Genomic DNA, 18531 nt, shown 5'->3' on the forward strand with positions numbered 1-18531 from the left:
CCTTCCTGGTATAGTACGGACTCACCAAGCTCCGTTATCAAGGAATGCAGTGCCACGTCCGGCTCGCAGGACCTTGGGTGACGCAAGGTGTCACGTGGTATGCAGGGATACGAGGCGCTGTTAGGACCAAATCCAAACAGATTTTGTAAAAGAGGCAGATCTTTTAATTGCCAAATTTAGGACTAAAGGCTACGATGATGCATGTCTTGCAAACGCCAGACAGGCCGTATTGAGCAACCCCGTGATGAATTTTTGAAAAGTACTGGAAATATTAAAAAAGACTGCGACATCATGAATGACATTGAGACATTGGAGTTTACTCAAAGAGGACAAAACAATTGGTGACGAAATTCCTGTGAACCCCAGATTTATTTTTAGAAAAACCCGGAATGTGGGGAACCTAATAGCCCCATCTATACCTGTGTATAACCAGAAAGGAAAATCCATCCTCCCTAAAGGGAGTATAACTTCCGTTTTTTTCCCGTGCTGTCAGTGCAAATTATGCAAAATACTGAAAACACCAAAACAGCATTTTATTAGAAGTGGGACAAAGGACTTTAAAATTTGTGATGTCATCACTTGTGGTACTACCGCGGTGATTTATGCTTTAAAATGCCCATGCAGTAAGATTTATGTGGGTCACACTAAGCGCCCGCTTAAAGTTAGGATCAACGAACATTTGAGAAATATCCAAAAAAAGTTTGCGGGGCACCCATTATCGAAGCATTATGGTGAGTACCATAATGGATTAATTAAAGGTACGACAGTTACAGGCCTGGAGATTATAAAAAAAAGACTGGCGAAAAGGGGATTTTATTAAAAAAATGTCAAGGGCAGAGAGCAGTTGGATTTTTAATTTGGACTCATTAAAGCCATCTGGTTTGAATAGTGAAATTGAGCTGTTTGCGTTTATTTAAAATATCCACCCTCAACGTTGTTCTAGTGCAGCAAAGGGAACAGAGGGTATATAAAGCAGCTATGTTTGTTTAAGGACCATCCCTGAGGAAGGAGACCGTGATCTCTGAAACGCGTTGGATTTGGTCCTAACAGCGCCTCGTATCCCTGCATACCACGTGACACCTTGCGTCACCCAAGGTCCTGCGAGCCGGACGCCGCACTGCATTCCTTGATAACGGAGCTTGGTGAGTCCGTACTATACCAGGAAGGAGGCTTAGGGAGCGTATTTCACCGGCCGGAACTACGCTCCTGAAGATTTACGATTGTTTTTAAAGCTGCTGCAAGAATGTGGATTTAAGATAGCAACCTCGGCATTCAGTGAAGGAGGATAAAGAGAAGTCCTCAGCGATTGCACTTGGGACTTCAACATCACCTTATAGACAAGGTAAAAACAACTATTTACACTTGCTATCTGGAATATTTATAGTTTGAATGTGCATGAACAATTTTAACTTGGAAAAATCGTAGTGCACAGAGTGAACCTTAATCCGGAGGCTGCTTTTGCATGAAAATCTTGTTCTGAGGGGATTTGGTATATGTTTTTATAAATCAGTTTTTTTCACCGAGGGTGTATACAGGCGCAAACTTTTTCATTTATCTCCCAAATATCACCCATCCTCTGGAATCAGTGCCCTAGCACGTCCGGTTATCCACTACTTTTGGATCCTTCAAAAGAAACCTGAAAACCCACCTCTTCAAAGAAGCTTACATCCTGTAAAGACCAAACGGCCACCTCAACACCATTGGAGCTACTGCAACCCTCGACCTACTGTCTCCTTAATCCTGTAGAATGTAAGCCCACAAGGGCAGGGTCCTCTTCCCTCTGTACCAGTCTGCCATTGTTAGTTTGTTTACTGTAAGTGATATTTGTATTTTGATGTAACCCCTTCTCATGTACAGCACCATGGAATCAATGGTGCTATATAAATAAATAATAATAATAATTCTGTGAAGGTGGCTCTTATGTTTATTGTCCCTAGGAACGCTCAAATAATGATTTGTATAAATTTCCCGCTATACCGCTATTGAGCCAGGGAGGTATGTTTTCTCCCCGACTCAACCGCCTTGCAGCCATTCATCATCCAGCTCTGTCCTCCGTGCGTTGCTTCTTCTCTTTCTTGTGACGTCACTAGCACCTGCGCTCTGCAATCAGTTCTCGGGCATGCGCTGTGCATGCTGCCAGCGAACTTACATCAGGTGCCTGCGCTTGCGTGTAGTGAAGGCCCCAGATCCCACCCCGCAGTGTGTTATGATATAATCACACTGCGGAGCTAGGATCTGGCGCCTGCGCAGTGGAGCGGGTCACCGTGCTCCTCGATAGAAGTGCCAAAGTCTCGCAAGACTTCACAAATCTCACGAGGCATCGGCACTATCTTGAATGGAGCACAGTGACCCGCTCCACTGTTCAGACAGATGGTAGAACCATCTGCAGCTATCAGTCAAAACTTGCGAGCGGAGAATTAATACAACTACTTCTTTCTATAGCGGGATTCATAAAATGCTCATTTTATTATTAGACTGGATTTTCAAAGGAAATACACCATCAGGTCTAAGAGATATTTAAATATAAATATATATACAATTTGCATTTCAAAATCTGGTAACATCTACTTTAAGGGCTAACTGCTCTAAAGCAGTACTGCTGCTTCTTTTATTCTTGAAGGACTAGTAATCATAAAACTATGGTATTATCCTAACAATATGCAATCACTAGGGATGATCGAACAAATGGAAGTTTGGGTTCTGGTAACCGATACAAACTTTACTCCAAAATTAGGTTTGGATACCATAACTGTACCCGAACTTGAACCAGATCCCCATTGAAAAAATGGAGACTCAGACTTTTGATCTGGAAAATTCTCTCTCTCCTTCCTCCGAAACTCTGAACTCTGCAACTGACTCCTGGGAGAACTCTGTGCTTGGTGACTAGCACCGGACACTAACTGTCCGGTACAAACCCCAAACTTCTAAGTTGAGTATGCATATCTCTAGCCATCACTTCATGCCATTACTTTAACCCCTTCACGACGCAGCCCATTTTCGTTTTTAAGTTTCTGTTTTTTGTTCCCCTGCTACTCAGAGACTTAACTTTTTTATTTTTCAGTCAATATGGCCATGTGAGGGCTTGTTTTTTGTGTGACAAGTTGATACGGGTGCTGGATGGGCGGGATTAGTGACGCCCTTCCTGCGCAATTACATTAAATGCTGCTGTCAGAGATTGACATCTGCATTTAACAGGTTAACAGCCAGGGGTGTATCGCGTTTCCACCTGTGGCTGTTAGGGGCACATGTCAGCTGTTCAAAACAGCTGACATGTGCCAGGAAAGATGTGGGCTCAGCGCAAGAGCCCACATCAAGGGGAGATATATGACATGTGCTGAATGTATGGCGCATGTTGAGAAGGGGTTAATTTAAGATGAACTAAGTTATATCTGTCTATACCTGAGGATACTTACTGTACGAGGATCCGCTATATTCAGACAGACTTGTGATAGACAAGACTCAAGGTCATCGTGATTCGAACAAGGTCCAAGTGTTCCATCAATGATGAATTTTAAGTCTCCACACAACTGAAAGAAAACAATGATGTCAACATATGAGCCAAAAACTACTTTCAGGCAACAGAATTAATCTGTAAGATAATAATTCATAAGAATTAATAACTATCTCTATTCCAATTGGAGTAATTCTGTAAAATGTTACCTTTGTTATATACTATTATTTATTTATCCCTTCTAATTAGTTATATAAAATGAACCACTGCAGATTATTGCAGTTGTTATTATAAAATCAGGCATATTATCAATATCCACAAACTGCAATATTATTGTAAAGGATATTATTCAATATCCAGCGAGTTTATATATTACTGCATTATTATGCTCTTTGCATTAATATGATAAAGTACTCTCGTGTCTATCTTTCTCTGCTAGCTGATTTGATAGCCCTGGTTCATAAAAGTTATTATTAAGGTGCTCCGGTGTCTAGTTTTTTTTTAACACTCCAGGTGATCAGTCCTCAGATATATCATCATCTGGGCTAAAAATTGTCTTTTAGATAATGGAAGTAGTAGATCAAAATGACGGATGGTAAGATTGATATTAATGTAAAAAAAGTGACAAAAATTATATAGAATGACCAATTTTTCGATTGAAAGCAATGGTAGCATGCATGAACATGAATAGTGATGAAGAAAGTCAAGTCTATCACCAGAATATTAATATGGCACAGCAGAAACAGTCAGGAGAGTGACATCTCAAATCTTTAGGCAACTCCCTGGAAGGCTTCTCACATGCTGTTGAATTTTCCCTTGATTCTGGCATACTTTACTTTTTGTTCCTGCATCTCTCCATTCCCGAGATATGGCACAGTCTTCCCTGTATATGAATTAATCATTTTAGTCAATTGGACATGGCCTCAAGGATTCTGCATTGAGAATAGTGAGGATCACATCCACTTGGCTATAAGGATTCATTTTACAGACAGGGAAGAGAAGGCCATGTGTCATGGATTGAGGGGTTCAGGAAGAAAAGAAAAGCATCATGAGAATGGCAAAACTTACACTGGGGGAAGGATTATGACAAGTATAATGTTTGTTTTAAAGGGAACGTTTCACCAGGTTTTTCCCATATAAAATAGGGCCGGCACCTTTATGCCCTTATATACAGAATTCTACTATGCTGTATATAAGTCCCCAATGGTCCTCCAAAGAAAGGCAGATAGCACTCACCGGTCTTTTGTAGAAATTCCACTCTTTATTTGTAGTAAAAAAGCATGTTTGCCGGGGGAGTGAGGACGGGAGTGGGCAGAAGCTTGACTAATGGGCTTTGCATAATACAAAAAATAGCTTTTATTATACTCACCTATGTTGCAGCCTGGTCCGAAGGGTGTCACTAGTCTTGATCTGGTGCCTCCTCTCTTCTTGTGATCTCCGGCCCTCATCTTACTTCATGCGGATGACACATCTACATTATCTGCACAGTGTCCTTTATCACACTTCTGGCATACTTCTCTCTGCCCTGCCAAGGGTAGAGCAAAGCATTGTAGTGCACATGTGCCAGCCCTCTGTGCCCTTTCTTCGCCCATGCCATGCGCATTACAGTACTTTTCTGTTTCCATGGCAGGTCAGAGAAAGTTGTGCCGGAAGCACGATGGAGGACAATGTGTGGATGACGTAGTCATTCACATGAAGCAAGAAAGAGGACACAGATCAAAAGAAGAGAGGAGGTGCCGAATCAAGACCAGCACCACCCATCAGACCAGACTGCGCAGTAGGTGAATATAATAAATGCTCTTTTTTGTGCTTTGCAGAGTACATTGGGGGCCTATATATAGCATTCTAGAATGCTGTATATGAGGGCATACATGTGCTGGCCCTACTTTATATGGGAAAAACCTGGTCGCAGGTTCCTTTTAAAATCATTTTATTTACATTTTTGTGAGCTGTAAATTCTAGTTTATGCATACAGCTCTGGAAAAAATTAAGAGACCACTGTAAAATGTTCAGTTTGTCTGATTTTTCTCTTTATAGGTATATTTTTGACTAAAATGTAAATTGTTCTTTAAGTCTATAAACTTCTGACAACATGTCTCCAAATTTCCAAGCCATACATTTTGTATTTTTTTCTGACAAAGAAAAATGGTCAAAGCTTAAAACAAAACAGTGTTTTCAGACCTCAAATAATGCATATAAAACAAGTTCATAATCATTTAGAAACAACAATACTAATGTTTTAACTCAAGAAGAGTTCAGAACTCAATATTTTGTGGAATAACCATGATTTTTAATCACAGCTTTCATGCGTCTTGGCATGCTTTCCACCAGTCTTTCACACCGCTTCTGGTGCAAAAATTTAAGCATTTCTTCTTTGATGGCTTGTGACTATCCATCATCCTCTTGATTACATTCCAGAGGTTTTCAATGGGGTTCAGGTCTGGAGATTGGGCTGCCCATGACAGGATTTTGATGTGGTGGTCTCTTAATTTTTTCCAGAGCTGTATACTGTATTTTTTGGACTATAAGACGCACTTTTCCCCCAAAAAAATAGTGAGGAAAATGATGGGAGCGTCTTATAGTTCGAATGCAGGCTGAGGTGTGGTGAGCAGTATGCTGTGCATTTGAGCAGGGTCCCTTCCACAGGTGAGGTGACACCGTGGCCCAGTATCCAAGGCGAGCAGCAGAGCCAGGGGAATCACTGCTTTCTAGGTGGCGGCAGCCATCTTCCTGAGGCCCTGCATGCGCAGATTTAGCTCTCTGCTTTCCGGGGCTTCAGGAAAATGGCTGCAGGAGGCCATGCGTGCGCAGATTGAGATTGCGGCGGCCATTTTCCTGAAGCCGAGTTCGCAGATTGAGATCTCGGCTTCAGGAAAATGGCCGCCGCGATCTCCATCGGTGCATGCGCTTCTTCACGTGGCCATTTTCCTGAAGCCCCGGGAAGCAGAGCACTCAATCTGCTCATGCACGGCCTCAGGAAGATGTCTGCCACCACCGAGAAATCGGTGATTAACCCGGCTCTGCTGTTCGCCATGGATACTGGGCTGTGGCGTCACCTCACCTGTAGAAGGGATGGCACCTCTGCCGCCACCACACCACTGCCGCAACTCCCCCCATGGACACCAGGCTGTGGCATCGTCCACCTAAGCAGGAAGGGACCCTGCTCAGGTGCACGCCGTACCGCCCACAATGCCTCAGCATCACCGCACCTCTGCCGTTTCCATGCCTTCTGTGACCCTGCTTTGCCACCTCCAGCCCTCAGGTAAGATACCTTAAATTCAGACAATAAGACGGACCCCCCATCTTATAAAAATCTTTTGTTTCTGCAATTTTCACCACAAATTTGGGGTGTGTCTTATGGTCCGGTGCGTCTTATAGTCCGAAAAATACGGTAAGTCATGTATGAATGTTGTTGTCATATTCATATTTGAATATGTACCTTGGATAATTTATATCTGTGCTAGATAACACTCCTTCCTTATTATATGGGCCAATAGGATAATACCACTGCTAATGCGGTATTATCCTATTGGCCCATATAATAAGGAAGGAGTGTTATCTAGCGCAGATATAAATTATCCAAGGTATCTATAGACCCATATGCAGTAGAGTGGTACTACGCTATTATCTGCTGCAGAAACATTGGTGTTGTTAGCGCCACTGGATCTTTATATTGTTTAATTTTACTATATTTGAATATGTATTACATACACTGTTACTGTCTGCTTCAATAATAATTACAGCTTTTACCTGAGTGAGGGTATAGGAACATTTCCCATGAAAGGTGTAAACTCTCTGATCAAAAGTTGTGACATGGGATCCACCTTCAACAGCACAGGTGGCTGGACACGGCTTTTTTACACAATTCCATATTCCTTCCGCACAAGTACTGTTACAGAGATAAAGGTTAAATGTCATCACTGTTCAAAGAATAAACTTCAGTGCACTGATAATAAAGTGGCATTCTGGTTTAGAAAAAAAAGTTTGATCTTAATATAAGAAAAGTTTTCTCTCTACTGCCTTTATCAGTTCCTCATGGATTTTAAACTCTCTACTTGTATTCATTGAATAGGAACATTAATGAATCACCTTTATTGGATGTAAAATTCTGTCCTTTGTCAGGTAAAAATAACACAAGTACTTTTTACATAATTCGTCACAGATACATGTATTATAATGGTGTCGTTACTGTTGGCCGCATCCATTCAGGAAGTATCCACATTTTTGATAGATACAGTAGCCACAGTATGGTTGGAAATAAATGCATCTGTCCAGCATAGGAAGCCATTGCAAAAAAACAACATATTTATTTGTTTTGTGAATTTTTGTATAGGAAAGTACTGGTAAAGAGGACCTTCTTACCAGTTTTAGCATGTTTAACTGGAAGAGTGCCTGCAAAGCTGATTAAAATGTATTTTTGATTTTTTTTTTTTGCATTTCTCATCTCCACTGTGGCGATATTAGCATGTTAAGGTTAGGTTTTAATTTAAAATACTAGAAAACACTGGCGCTATCCACTAGGGGAGAGAGAGGGAAAAAAAAGTGCTAGACTGCTGCTGGTGAATAAATAGGTGCTGTGTCTAACCCTGTAAGTAGAAGGAATTGAAAGGTATATAAATATATAACAGTATTCACCACGCTGAGTAAAAAAGACTATATAATGTGATGTAAATATCAAAAAGTAAGGTAAACTCACTTTTGTAGTGGAGATAGTTGGAAAATATTCATAGAGCCATAAGAGGATGAAATATCCGATGGTAGAAGCTAGTGAGATGATATGGTAATTAGTACCTGGTATTAGTATAATTATAGTGACATGCAGACTGATTCTGAATAGTAGATAATTACTTACTCCAGTAAACAGATGAAAAAGTACCAAAACTAGTCCAAAAAAAGATAAGTGCTGGTATGCGTGAGTATTTTGTAAGACGACTGGGGTTTTAGAGGCACTTGCCTACGGGTCCAAAGGTAAAAAAAAAATATTGGAAATAAAAATAGGTGCTATACTCTGCAGATAGACCCACATATAAGGGAGGCACTACTTGCGATGGACATAACCCTGATGAAGAGGGGTGTTACCCCTTGAAATGCATAGGAAAACTGTCCATTCGCGCACCCGTCCCTTCTTCCCAGTGACGTTATAGTAGTCCCATTTCCCTATTCTGCCGCGTCCTCAGCGTCTGCTTCCGGCCGGGGCACACTAGGTACTGGCGTCTCTCGTCTTCCTGCTTTCCACACTGGGAACCTATCTACAGTTGAGATCAGCACCTGTTAGCAGCGTCAGGCATCCGCTCTCACCAGACAGCCGCTTTGCCACCAATGTTTACACTCCAGTAAGTATACCTCAGGTACATGACTTCTACAGATGCCAATGCAAGTCCCCTGATGGTAACACTTTACATTTATTAACTGCTTCCAGTTGCTCTTCCTATCAGCAAAACACTGTATCACCACTTTTCCAAGCAGTACTGGGCAAACTACAGTTGAAGGCCATCTCTAGATGACTTGCAGGACCTAGCTAGGTCCCACTCACAAACAGCGGTTTAACCCAGTAAGTGCCATTATACAATTGGTAATCCTATCCATCGTTTCAATACACTATGATCCCTTTATCATTATTTTTATTTTTATTTCCAGTATTTTTTTACCTTTAGACCCGTAAGTAAGTGCCTCTAAAACCCAAGTCGTCTTACAAAATACTCACGCATACCTGCACTTATCCTTTTTTGGACTAGTTTTGGTACTTTTTCATCTGTTTACTGGAGTAAGTAATTATCTACTATTCAGAATCAGTCTGCATGTCACTATAATTATACTGATACCAGGTACTAATTACCATATCATCTCACTAGCTTCTACCATCGGATATTTTGTCCTCTTATGGCTCTATGAATATTTTCCAACTATCCACTACAAAAGTGAGTATACCTTACTTTTTGATATTTACATCACATTATATAGTCTTTTTTACTCAGCGTATTGAATTCTGTTATATATTTCTATGTTTTAATTTATGATAAGCCAATTAGGCATTACTAGAGATTCTTCTCTGGGAGCATGTAAATTTTCTTCTGCATGATATTGACCAATCATAAGCAGGATTTGTCATACTGCGAACAAAATAAAACGTCTCCAGAAAGTCATAAGAGTTCAATTTGCTCTGCGAGATGTAATGATAGATATGTTGGCTCTAGGCTCTGATTTTGGCACTTACTATGTATTATAGATCAGAGCTAAGTGTGATTACAAACACTTCCAGATCTCCTGTCACAGCAGTCAGTGTGGGGGGGGGAAGAAAGACAGCCAAGCTGAGTGTGATTGCAAAACCACATTTATAAATGCAGTTCTCCTCTCACAGCTCTGTCCCTCATTCTACACTGGCACTGCCATGAGAGGAGATCTGGAGGAGTTTGTAAAAACATTCACCTATGATCAATGCTGCACAATAAATTCATAGATCTGCACTGAGGGCAGGACTGTCTATCATTGCATCTCACAGGAGAGAGCAAGCCCTTTTGACCATGTGGTGACAAGTTCTTTTTTTCCCTGCATGATGCCTACTGCTTATGATTGGTCAACATAACGAAGGGTAAAAGTTTTAAACCCCCGAGAAGAATCGCTGGTAATGTTTAGTTAAGCTTATCATAAATTATGTGCCAAAATTACTTCCATTTCTGACACACAAAAAATAGTCTCATACAGTCACCTCCATAAAAAAAAGATATGGGTGCTAAAATGTCATTAAAAAAAACTGGCAGATCATGAAACAGGTAAATAATACATTGGACTTGTGGTTGGGTTTTTACTGTATTCTTGAGAGGAGCACTCCATATGCCTTGACCTTCCTCTTACTAGTTACTAGTGATTTATACATAAATACACAGTGACCTGTGAGGATGGTGGGAACAGATGAATGGAAAACTCACACGTAACTATAGTCCTCTGCAGTCTAGTATAGTTGCCATTTGTAAGAGCGGTCCTGCACCAGCAATCTACTGCTGTTAAAAGGGCACTACATACAGGTGATAGATCAGCTTTAACACCTCAGTAGATAATACTATGATTTCATGCAGTGGCATTGAGAAAGGTGCAAATGCCAAGGGAAAGGTAAGTTCTTAACCTTCTAAATCATTGGCGGTTAACACTTCCTGAATCCGTGCAATCAGTCTACTATTAAACTCATTATCCCCTAAGCAATGCAATGTATTTTAAGAAAATCCTGATTTTAGTAAAATGCATTTAATTATACTATATTGAAATGTATTTTCTTTTTAATTTCTGCTAATTTTTCGTTAACAGTATTGAAATCTACAATTAAATCTAAGGAGAAGAAGCCACCCTAGATTGTAATCTTGGTCCTCCTATGAAATATGGCTCTGAGTGGACCCAAGGTCAACTCTTCCTTCCCAGATTGTAATCTGAGTTCTTCCGCATATTCCAATATGATTTTATCATAGTTTTTCTGCATTCAATACTTCATTTTGCACTGCTATGCTTCTGCAAACTCAGTCACTTTCTATGTAGAATGCAGCAGTCAAAATGACTTTATCATCAGCTGCTGGGCTCTACATAGGAAGCAACAGAGATGACAAGGCTCAGTATAATGAAGTATTGGTTGTGAAAGCGTTTGTACATTCAATACTTTATTATGCTGAGCTTTGTTATCTCAATCACTTGCCTTTGAAGAGCCCAGTAGCCAATGACAAAGTTATCTTGACCACTGCTTACTGTGTAGGCAATGGCAGTAGCAACTGAGAGGACATATCAACCTCAACGTTGGTTACCGGATGGGTTGGTGAGGAAAACGGGAAACTCACTGTGACACGTGAAGTGGAAAAAGATGCTTAGTGGATTTCCCAACCTTTACACATGAATACGAATATGTAACATTATTCCCATGTACATGCCTGGAACTTTGCAGTGCCACTGCCCAGTCTGACAGAGTCTGGATAATGACCACAAAAGGATATGAATGGCAAAACAAAAGATGGGGTTCGGGCATGTGCTCAGCTTGGGAAAAAACTTTCTTCACTCTGATAATTTTTTTCCAAGGCTTTACATTTTTTTACATATTTAACTCATATATTTTTACCAGTTTTCACATGGAAGAGATATTGTTGCCCCATTAGGGTAGTTGTTTCCTGAGTACTGGCAGAGGCATTCAGATGGTGGGATACATCCTTTACCTGTTACATCATCAAACATTGTGCCTGGATATAAAAATAAGAAATATTAGTGTGGATTTCTTTGAGAATTTTGGTTCTCCATATTTTTAGTGGACCGAAATCTAAAAGTCTAATGAATTTTGAAAGACCTATAATATCAGTAATATATCATATCTGTGTATAATATTTTAAAAGATGATTCCTGGGTAAACTTAATCCTCAAAAAAAAAATGATGCCACAATTATCTCTGACAGAGAGAGAGCCGTGAGTCATTAGCATTATCGGCCCTATTCTCCTTCATGACTCTACTGACCGCAGCCATAGAGTTGTAAAATCTCATTATTTATTGTGAGATTTCATATCAATATCATATAGATGTGTGTTCCCGAGTAAGGAACCATATCTGTCTTGAGAAGACTACCCCTTGGTGCACTGTAAGGAATTGAAAGGTGCTTATGGATGAGTGGCTCTCTCAAATAATTTTTTGCTCTCCCAAATAATTTCTTGCAGAACACGCAACTTTCTGAATTACGTTCCACAAGAACGAGTGAAATGAGTAGCAACATAGCAAACTCTTTCCTAAGATTAGTAATTCACATACGGTACACTTCAGAGATAAATTTATTAACCACCTACCATTTACGCAGAAGCAACCACTGACACATTTTTTTAAGCAAACCCCTGGATCCTGATTGCTGCAGGACTTTTCACAAAGCGAACCACATTCTTTGTACTCCATGGTTGCTGGGCATGTCATTGCTAAAAAAAAGTACAACAATCTGACTTTACTTAGAGGTCATTCCTTCCATACATAAAGGAGGAATTCATATATGAGTTACCTGTGACTGTTTAATAGTATATATAAGATAGCATCTAAAGGAGTTGGCCACTTGATTCTTATTACAACAGATGTGTTGAGATCATGATTTCATGACTCTTACTAATATGTAGACAATCCCCCGAATTACATGCATCTGATTTAAGTATGACCCCTAGTTAGGCAGATGTTAAAAAAAAGAAACCTAATACTTGACCACTGACTTCTCTGGCCACCATCCAGTACTCATCTTTCTGCAGTCACATGCCGCATGTTCAACCTTTTGCACTATAGGCCTGGTTTTCTGACCATATCCAAAACAGAGCTCACTGCAGTTCATAAGATGGCATCATCATCCCAACTTTATGACACACAGGTACAGTGGGGGAAATAAGTATTTGTTCCCTTGCTGATTTTGTAAGTTTGCCCACTGACAAATACATGAACAGTATAATTTTAAGGGTAGGATAATTTTAACATTGAGAGATAGAATTTCAAAAATAAAATCCAGAAAATCACATTGTATAAATTATGCAAATTTATTTGCATTTCGTAGTGAGAAATAAGTATTTGATCACCTCCCAACCATTAAAAGTTCTGGCTCCTACAGACTAGTTAGATGCTCCTAATCAAGTCATTACCTGCATTAAAGACAGGTGTCTAACATAGTAACCTTTTGAAAAAGACTCCTGTCCACAGACTCAATTAATCAGTCAGATCCTAACCTCTACAACATGGGCAAGACCAAAGAGCTTTCTAAGGATGTGAGGGACAAGATCATAGACCTGTAGAAAGCTGGAATTGGCTACAAAACCATAAGTAAGATGTTGGGTAAGGAGGAGACAACTGTTGGTGCAATAGTAAGAAAATGGAAGAAATACAAAATAACTGTCAATCGACATCGATCTAGGGCACCATGCAAAATCTCACCTCCTGGGTTATCCCTTATCATGAGGAAGATGAAAGTTCAGCCTAAAACTACATGGGGGGAACTTGTTAATGATCTCAACGCAGCTGGGACCACAGTCACCAAGAAAACCTTCGGCAACACATTATGCAGTAAAGATTTAAAATCCTGCAGTGCCCGCAACGTCCCCCTGCTCAAGAAGACACATGTGCAGGCACATCTGACCTTTGATAATGAACACCTGGATGATTCTGTGAGTGATTGGGAGAAGGTGCTGTAATCAGATGAGACAAAAATTGATCTCTTTGGCATTAACTCAACTCGCCGTGTTTGGAGGAAGAGAAATGCTGCCTATGACCCAAAGAACACCATCCCCACTGTCAAGCATGGAGGTATTTGGGGTGTTTCTCTGCTAAGGGCACAGGACTACTTCACTGCATCAATGGCAGAATGAATGGAGGCGTGTACAGTAAAATCCTGAGTGACAACATCCTTCCCTCCGCCAGGACATTAAAATGGGTCGTGTCTGGGTCTTCCAGCAAGACAATGACCCAAAACATACAGCCAAAGCAACAAAAGTGTGGCTCAAAAAGAAGCACATTAAGGTCATGGAGTGGCCTAGCCAGTCTCAGGACCTTAATCCCATAAAAAACTTATGGAGGGAGTTGAAGCTCCGAGTTGCCAAATGATGGCCTCAAAATCTTAATGATTTAGAGATGATCTGCGAAGAGGAGTGGACCAAAATTCCTCCTGACATGTGTGCAAATCTCATCATCAACTACAAAAAACGTCTGACTGCTGTGCTTGCCAACAAGGGTTTTGCCACCAAGTATTAAGTCTTGTTTGCCAGAGGAATCAAACACTTATTTCTCACTGCAAAATGCAAATAAATTTATAGAATTTATACAATGCGATTTTCTAGATTTTATATTTTATATTCTATCTTTCAATGTTAAAATTAACCTACCCTTAAAATTATTGACTGTTCATGTCTTTGTCAGTGGACAAACTTACAAAATCAGCAAGGGATCAAATACTTATTCCCCCCACTGTAGTTCCAAGCTGGATTTGGCTGGAAGTCCTAGGCAATAATGAAGAGGCCGGAGACGTGGCGTGCTTAATGATGGAAAGAAGAAAACTGGACAATGAGCAACAGGGAGACCAGATAGAAGACTATTGACTTAAAAAAATATAAGGCATCTCTCCAATCACCTTGCTGCTTGCGGTCTTCTTCTTTCCGTCTTTGCGCCGCGTCTCCAAGAAGTCATTGCACACCATAAGGTCGCAATGCTAAAGTCGTGACCTTATGACAAGCAGTAACCTTACAGGCCTTTGAGGCCTAGACATGGCTGAAAGTCATAATTTATATTAGAGAGGCCAGAAAGATAGCACACAGTGGTGGAAAGATGACCCAATTGTGGTTGGAGAGCAGCAGGGCAGCCAGATCGGTCAGCAGTGAGGAGAGAGTATTTATTTTTACAAACCCCTATCCAACTTGCAAACATATTTGGATTGCGAACAAACCTACAAAAGACATCTAGTTTGTGACCCATGGACTGCCTGTACAAATATTACTGGTTTTGAACCTGTAATACTCATATAATTGTAAGTGCCACAAAATTATATCCCCAAACACATTCATAAAATAAAGATAAAACTGCCAACTTCTTTAGTTTTTCCATTTTTACAATACTAGCTATTCCAAATGTTCTTTCTAGGTTTTATTATTTTTATTTTCCATAATGATAACTCTTTTAGAAGAATTGTTTGTTGTTTTTTCTTTTCTAATCTTATTTCACTTTTCCAGATGAATTATGCTCTTGCGGCATGAGGCAGGGATAAATATTGACATGTGTCATGCGACAGCAATTTTCAGAAAGACCCACTATCAAATACACTTGGCAACTTGTCTGCAACTTGCTGTTGTGTGACAATGTTAGACCTGATTTTTTTCTGTAAAAAAAAAACAGCCAAATCACAGACAAGTCACATGCAACTTGTAATTCATGTGATTTGCATTGAAATCTGCAATAAGTGAGTTGCATGCGATTTGCAGCAATTGGCAAAAAATGCAGCACATTCTGTGTCTCAGTAAGTAGCAAGTCTCAATGTACCACCATAGGAAAAAATTAGTTGTTTTGTCGCAATGGAACACCATAGTTTTAATTTAGATACGTAGCCTTAGAGATAATAGAGCAGCTCCTCTTCCTTTTTGCAGAAATCTAGTCTTAGCCAAAAAAGCTAACTCTCCTTTTCTTCTTGAATATCAATCCCTGTTGGCTCTATTTTCATAAATCAAATTTTGGGTTCTAAAGCAATGTGAACCTGTCATGGATGTGCGAGGTTCGACAGTCATTTTTGATCCTACTGTAGAAGGTCTTTGCTCTTGACTTTGCAAGCACCTTCTTGATTTTCATCTCTGTTATGGAGTGATATCCTTCTCCCTTTAGGAACTAGCAGCGACCTCCACCTTCTGCTGCTTATTGACACACCCTTGTTGGATGTTTAAACACTCTGAGTCCCTTCAGCAAGGCACTGGTGTTAGCTCTATTTACCTCTTATGATGGAAGTGCTAAAAGTTGACTAGTTTCTTCTTGGAGGATTGGAGGATTGCTGGTATGAGCTCTCTTTTGTACTCTCAAGCACAAGTGTATTCCCTTGTTTGTCTTTCTGCTTTGTCTTTAGTTGTAGTGGAGGCTGACTAGCAGCACCCTGTCCCCTCCCTATCCAGATCCTATTGCTAGAGGCAGTCAGGGATTAGGCTCCTGCACGGCTATAGGCACAAAACCTATTTAGGGACATTAAGGCAGAGAGGTTGTTGTCAGGTCTACCTAGAGGTCTCCAGTCCCTCTTTTCCTGGTGTTTGGACTACCCCACCCACTTCACATTGTTGTAAACCTAGCTTCTCTCTCACCCAGCGTGACAGAATTCTATTTTGAGTCCATTTATCAACAAGAACTTGAGTGATTAAATAAATTTCTGATACTTGCCGCAAAATCCTTGCTTCCTCCAGTCTCCTGGCTTTCCGTAAGCATTAGCACACTGTTTGGAATATTCAGTCAAGGTACTACACATGCAAAATAAAGCCTGGGACTCAGTACTGTTACACGTGCAGTAGGACTGTTTACAGATCTCAATGTAGGCACTGACATCCAAACGTGAAGTGCAGTCAGCCAGCTCAGGACTATCAAATAAGCTATTACATATACCACTCTGGAAAATAAGAAGAAACGTTTTTGATAATTGTTGTCATGTTGTTTTAGATTTTAAAATAAGTTACCAAATTTACAAACATTTACAGCACTTAAAGGAAAGGTGCCACAATTTTGTTTTCGTATTAAAAATGATTGTTTATATAAACAATTATTTTTAATATAAAATTATTTTTTTTAACTTTAATATCTTTTTTATTATTAATTATTTTTGCAGCCACTGGGCGCCGCCATTTTGCTTTGCAGGAGTGTAAGTGTAGCTGCACGACACTTACACTCTGCAAATATGGCAGCCCTGGGCATAGGAGGCTGCAGTCGGGAGCCAACCCCATACCTATCATTGTGCTGCTCCCTGCTGTGATCTGGCCATGCCCCCTGGGCTGTCTCCACATCACAGCAGAGGCAGGAGGTCGGCGCCATCTTTCTTCAGCCCACAGTGTGTGAGCTCCACTATGACTTGAGAGCTGCGCTGTTATAGGAGAGGCAGCTCCATCTGTCTCCCCTTTCACACTGTCAGCAGCCAGCCGTTCCCTGTCCTCTGCTATGCTGCCTGGTGTGTGGCTGTGAGCTCTAGAATCGCTAGAGAGGGTGAACTTAAGTGCTGCGGTTTGATGTCCTCAGGAGCTGCAGAGAGGTAACAGAGGGGGAGGGGGAGAATCTCTGTGCTGCTCCGACCCTGCCTCTCACTGTAGCTCCTGACAGGACATCAGTGTATCTATCACTATACTGTGCTGAGCCATGTATCTAATCCTCTCCTGTGTGATACTGTCTGCTGAGCTGTGTATCTAATCCTCTCCTGTGTGATACTGTCTGCTGAGCTGTATATCTAATCCTCTCCTTGTGATACTGTCTACTGATCTGTGTATCTAATCCTATCCTGTATGATACTGTCTGCTGTGCCGTGTACCTAATCCTATCCTGTGTGATACTATGCTGAGCTGTGTATCTAATCCTATACTGTGTGATACTGTCTGCTGAGCCATGTATCTAATCCTATACTGTGTGATACTGTCTGCTGAGCCATGCATCTAATCCTATACTGTGTGATACTATGCTGAGCCGTGTATCTAATCCTATACTGTGTGATACTATGCTGAGCCGTGTATCTAATCCTATCCTGTGTGATACTGTCTGCTGAGCCGTGTATCTAATCCTTTCCTGTGTGAAACTGTGCTGAGCCGTGTATCTAATCCTATACTGTGTGATACTGTCTGCTGAGCTGTGTATCTAATCCTATCCTGTGTGATACTATGCTGAGCCGTGTATCTAATCCTATCCTGTGTGATACTGTCTGCTGAGCCGTGTATCTAATCCTTTCCTATATGATACTGTGCTGAGCCGTGTATCTAATCCTATACTGTGTGATACTATGCTGAGCCGTGTATCTAATCCTATCCTGTCTGATACTGTATGCTGACCAGTGTATCTAATCCTATACTGTGCTGACCTGTGTATCTAATCCACTCCTGTGTGATACTGTCTGCTGACACGTGTATCTAATAATCCTCTCCTGTGTGATACTGTCTGCTGAGCCGTGTATCTAATCCTCTCCTGTGTGACACTGACTGCTGAGCTGTGTATCTAATCCTATACTGTGTGATACTGTATGCTGACCTGTGTATCTAAACCTACACTGTGCTGACCTGTGTATCTAATCCTCCTGTGGAATACTGACTGCTGAGCCGTGTATCTAATCCGCTCCTGTGTGATACTGTCTGCTGAGACGTGTATCTAATAATCCTCTCCTGTGTGATACTGACTGAGCCATGTATCTAATCCTATCCTGTGTGACACTGTCTGCTGAGCCGTGTATCTAATCCGCTCCTGTGTGATACTGTCTGCTGAGACATGTATCTAATAATCCTCTCCTGTGTGATACTGACTGAGCCATGTATCTAATCCTATCCTGTGTGACACTGTCTGCTGAGCCATGTATCTAATCCTATCCTGTGTGATACTGTCTGCTTAGATGTGTATC

General features: G+C 40.8%; 1 protein-coding gene across 1 annotated transcript in view; it reads right to left on the reverse strand.

Moving 5' to 3' along the window:
- LOC143806870 (uncharacterized) overlaps window positions 1-18531 on the reverse strand; it is a 347780-nt gene that overhangs the window by 236429 nt on the left and 92820 nt on the right. Inside the window, exons 7-11 of the mRNA XM_077287851.1 lie at window positions 16332-16554; window positions 12254-12376; window positions 11544-11661; window positions 7202-7340; window positions 3414-3527 (exon numbers count right to left, since the gene is read on the reverse strand). Of these exons, the coding sequence (XP_077143966.1) occupies window positions 3414-3527; window positions 7202-7340; window positions 11544-11661; window positions 12254-12376; window positions 16332-16554 (717 nt within the window). The remainder of the gene's footprint in view (window positions 1-3413; window positions 3528-7201; window positions 7341-11543; window positions 11662-12253; window positions 12377-16331; window positions 16555-18531) is intronic.

This window comes from Ranitomeya variabilis, chromosome 2 (genome assembly GCF_051348905.1).
Source record: "Ranitomeya variabilis isolate aRanVar5 chromosome 2, aRanVar5.hap1, whole genome shotgun sequence".
Taxonomy (NCBI): Eukaryota; Metazoa; Chordata; class Amphibia; order Anura; family Dendrobatidae; genus Ranitomeya; species Ranitomeya variabilis.